At 45.8% G+C, this 2,919-nt stretch overlaps 1 protein-coding gene across 1 annotated transcript; it reads right to left on the reverse strand.

The window, feature by feature from the left end:
• Positions 1-709: 709 nt before the first annotated feature.
• On the reverse strand, positions 710-1,804 carry NHLRC4 (NHL repeat containing 4). Its single transcript, XM_075319381.1, has one exon. It carries the CDS (start codon positions 1,390-1,392, stop codon positions 754-756), a length of 639 nt encoding a protein of 212 aa, XP_075175496.1. The 5' UTR covers positions 1,393-1,804; the 3' UTR covers positions 710-753.
• Between the last annotated feature and the right edge of the window lie 1,115 nt (positions 1,805-2,919).

Below are 2,919 nucleotides of genomic sequence, written 5' to 3' on the forward strand. Positions count from 1 at the left end.
TTGCTGTGGTTTGCCTCACATTTGCCATAGACGTCAATGCAAGCTGACTTGACTGATACTAAAATGTATCCTTCCATATCGGCGCATATTTCTGCAGGGCTACAATGCGACATGTTGCGCAACATTACCATCTTGCTGTCACAGAAACACTAATTTTTCCAAATGTGTTGGATTGTTTGTTGTGATTTGCCTCTCATTTGCCATAGGCTTCAATGCAAGTTGACTTGACTGATACTAAAATGCTTCCTTCCGGATCGGCACATATTCCTGCAGGGCTACAATGAAATGTGATGCACGACATTGAGATCTTGGTATCGCAGAAATACATTTTTCCAAATGTGTTGGATTGTTTGTTGCGGTTTGCCTCTCATTTGCCATAGGCTTTAATGCAAGCTGCCTTGACTGATACTAAAATGTTTCTTTACATATCGGCGCATATTCCTGCAGGGCTACAATGTGACGTGTTGCGCGACAGTGACATCTTGGTATTGCAGAAATACATTTTTACAAATGTGTTGGATTGTTTGTTGTGGTTTGCCTCTCATTTGCCATAGGCGTCAGTGCAAGCTGACTTGTCTGTTGACTGTTCGGATCTAATCACACAACAGCAAGTTGCACAAATGTTTTTTTGTCGCACAACTTGTCTGGGAACTGCTGTCGCACCACACATGACGCCTTGTAGCCCCAGCATCAGAGATTGTCTTTGAGAGGAGAACTCTTTTGATATCTCTGACGTAGTGAAGACATTGGCATCTATGACGGGGCTTCTCCTGACCTCCGAGGGCTGGTGGGAGCGTAGAATGGTTTGGCACGGTATTTATAAACTTTTACACAATTGTCACCAGAGTCTGCAACATACAAGAGCCCAAAAGGGGAACATGTTATCCCCATTGGTTTGGACAAACCCTGTGAAACGATACAAATGGGTGAGCCGCTGGGTGGAAAGAGGATGATGCTTCTACTCTGGGCGTCTGCTACTAAAATGTTTCCTTCTGGATCGGAGCATATTCCTGCAGGGTTTCCAAACTCATGATTGTACCTTTCTGAAAGCGAGCCGGAGAATTTAAAGTTTGATGTAAATAACTTGACATCTCCGCACTCTTCACTAACTGCGAAGCCACCGTCTGGCATCGAGCAAATATACTGAGGCCCTTGGAGTCCTGACACTTTTTTGACTCCATGGATGCGATAGTTTCGGTCAATATGGAAAACGTGGACTTCCCCAGAAGCGTATTCTGCAACTAGCATTCGTCCTGAGGAGTCCACAGCTATACCCTTTGGAGATTTGAAGTTACCACCTATTTTAGTCCAAGGTGGGTGTGAATTTGGACTGTAAATTCGGACTGTACCCTCAGCCATGTCCGAGACTGCTACCGCACTGAAACGAGTCATGGTAATGCCATCTGGAAGAAATAGAACATCATCAATACATTGGATGGTCTGGGTGGGTTTCCCGTGACTATTCAACAAATGGATGTAAGGACCGTTATCTCCACAGACATAGAAGGTGCCGTCTGAACACCAGTGAAGAGAAGACGCACCCCCATTTTTGGGCACCGATATTTTTTGAGTAAGTTCATCCTGGCGAAACAAGAGCAGGTTGCCCACATCTTCGAGATCTCGACAGACTTGAGTGGTCTTTTTGGATAGTTGTTGTACATGTGAAGGCTTCAGTAGTCCAAGTCCAGGCTGAGAAGAAAGAAGAGGGACGGTTTTTTGAAGAGTGTTCTGTGAAGCTACTTGAAGACTCCTTACTGTGCGGACTAGGTCTTCCTTTTGACGAGAGAATTCCAGAGAGCTGTCCATTATTCTGAAAAAGATATAGAATTCTCTTACAGATCTATGACTTCCCGACAAAAGCTAGTTACAAATTATATTCATCGATATATAATATGCCCACTGAATGCTACTTCGAGAGTAAAGGGTGCTTTACACGCTGCGACATCGCTAGCGATTACTAGCGATGTCGAGCTCGATAGCACCTGCCCCCGTCGTTCGTGCGATATGTGGTGATCGCTGCCGTAGCGAACATTATCGCTACGGCAGCGTCACATGCACATACCTGTTCAGCGACGTCGCTGTGACCGCCGAACAATCCCTCCTTCAAGGGGAGGTGCGTTCAGCATCACAGCAGCGTCACACGGCAGCCGTCCAATAGCAGAGGAGGGGCGGAGATGAGCGGCCGGAACATGCCGCCTACCTCCTTCCTTTCTCATTGCCAGTGGACGCAGGTAAGGAGATGTTCGTCGTTCCTGCGGTGTCATACATAGTGATGTGTGCTGCCGCAGGAACGACGAACAACCAGCGGCATGCCCCACCAACGACATTTTGAAAAGGAGCGACGTGTCAACGATCAACGATTTGTGCCGTTTATCGTCCCTCCTTGGTGTCACACGCTGCGATGTCACTAACGGCGCCGGATGTGCGTCACTAACGACATGACCCCGACGATATATCGTTAGCGATGTCGCAGCGTGTAAAGCACCCTTAAGGGTCTACCTCCATTACCAATGTACAACCATAATTCTCAAGACTTTAGTGACATATTTATTGCCCATTCTACTATCGTCAGTCGGATTCCATCCCTTTAGACCCAAGATTGGATTGTCCTGCCAAAAAACTGAAGATCTCTTATATACACCAAACTCTAACAAGGCGGAGCCAAAACATCCAACAAAAGACAACCTTATTTATGGAGAAGACAATCACTCAACAATAAGGTCTATTCTGCATGGATGGACCACAAATACCAAATTTCACCTTATTAATGCTATACTATATGGACAGAAGTATGTGCCCCCATGACATCATGTCTCCAGGGGCTTTCTAACCTCCCATTCTATTTTCATGGACTTTAATATATAGTCTGTTCTTTGCAAATAGAACAGTTCGTGCTCTTCTGGGAAGCTTTTGTACAAG

This window comes from Anomaloglossus baeobatrachus, chromosome 7 (assembly GCF_048569485.1).
Source record: "Anomaloglossus baeobatrachus isolate aAnoBae1 chromosome 7, aAnoBae1.hap1, whole genome shotgun sequence".
In the NCBI taxonomy this organism is placed as follows: Eukaryota; Metazoa; Chordata; class Amphibia; order Anura; family Aromobatidae; genus Anomaloglossus; species Anomaloglossus baeobatrachus.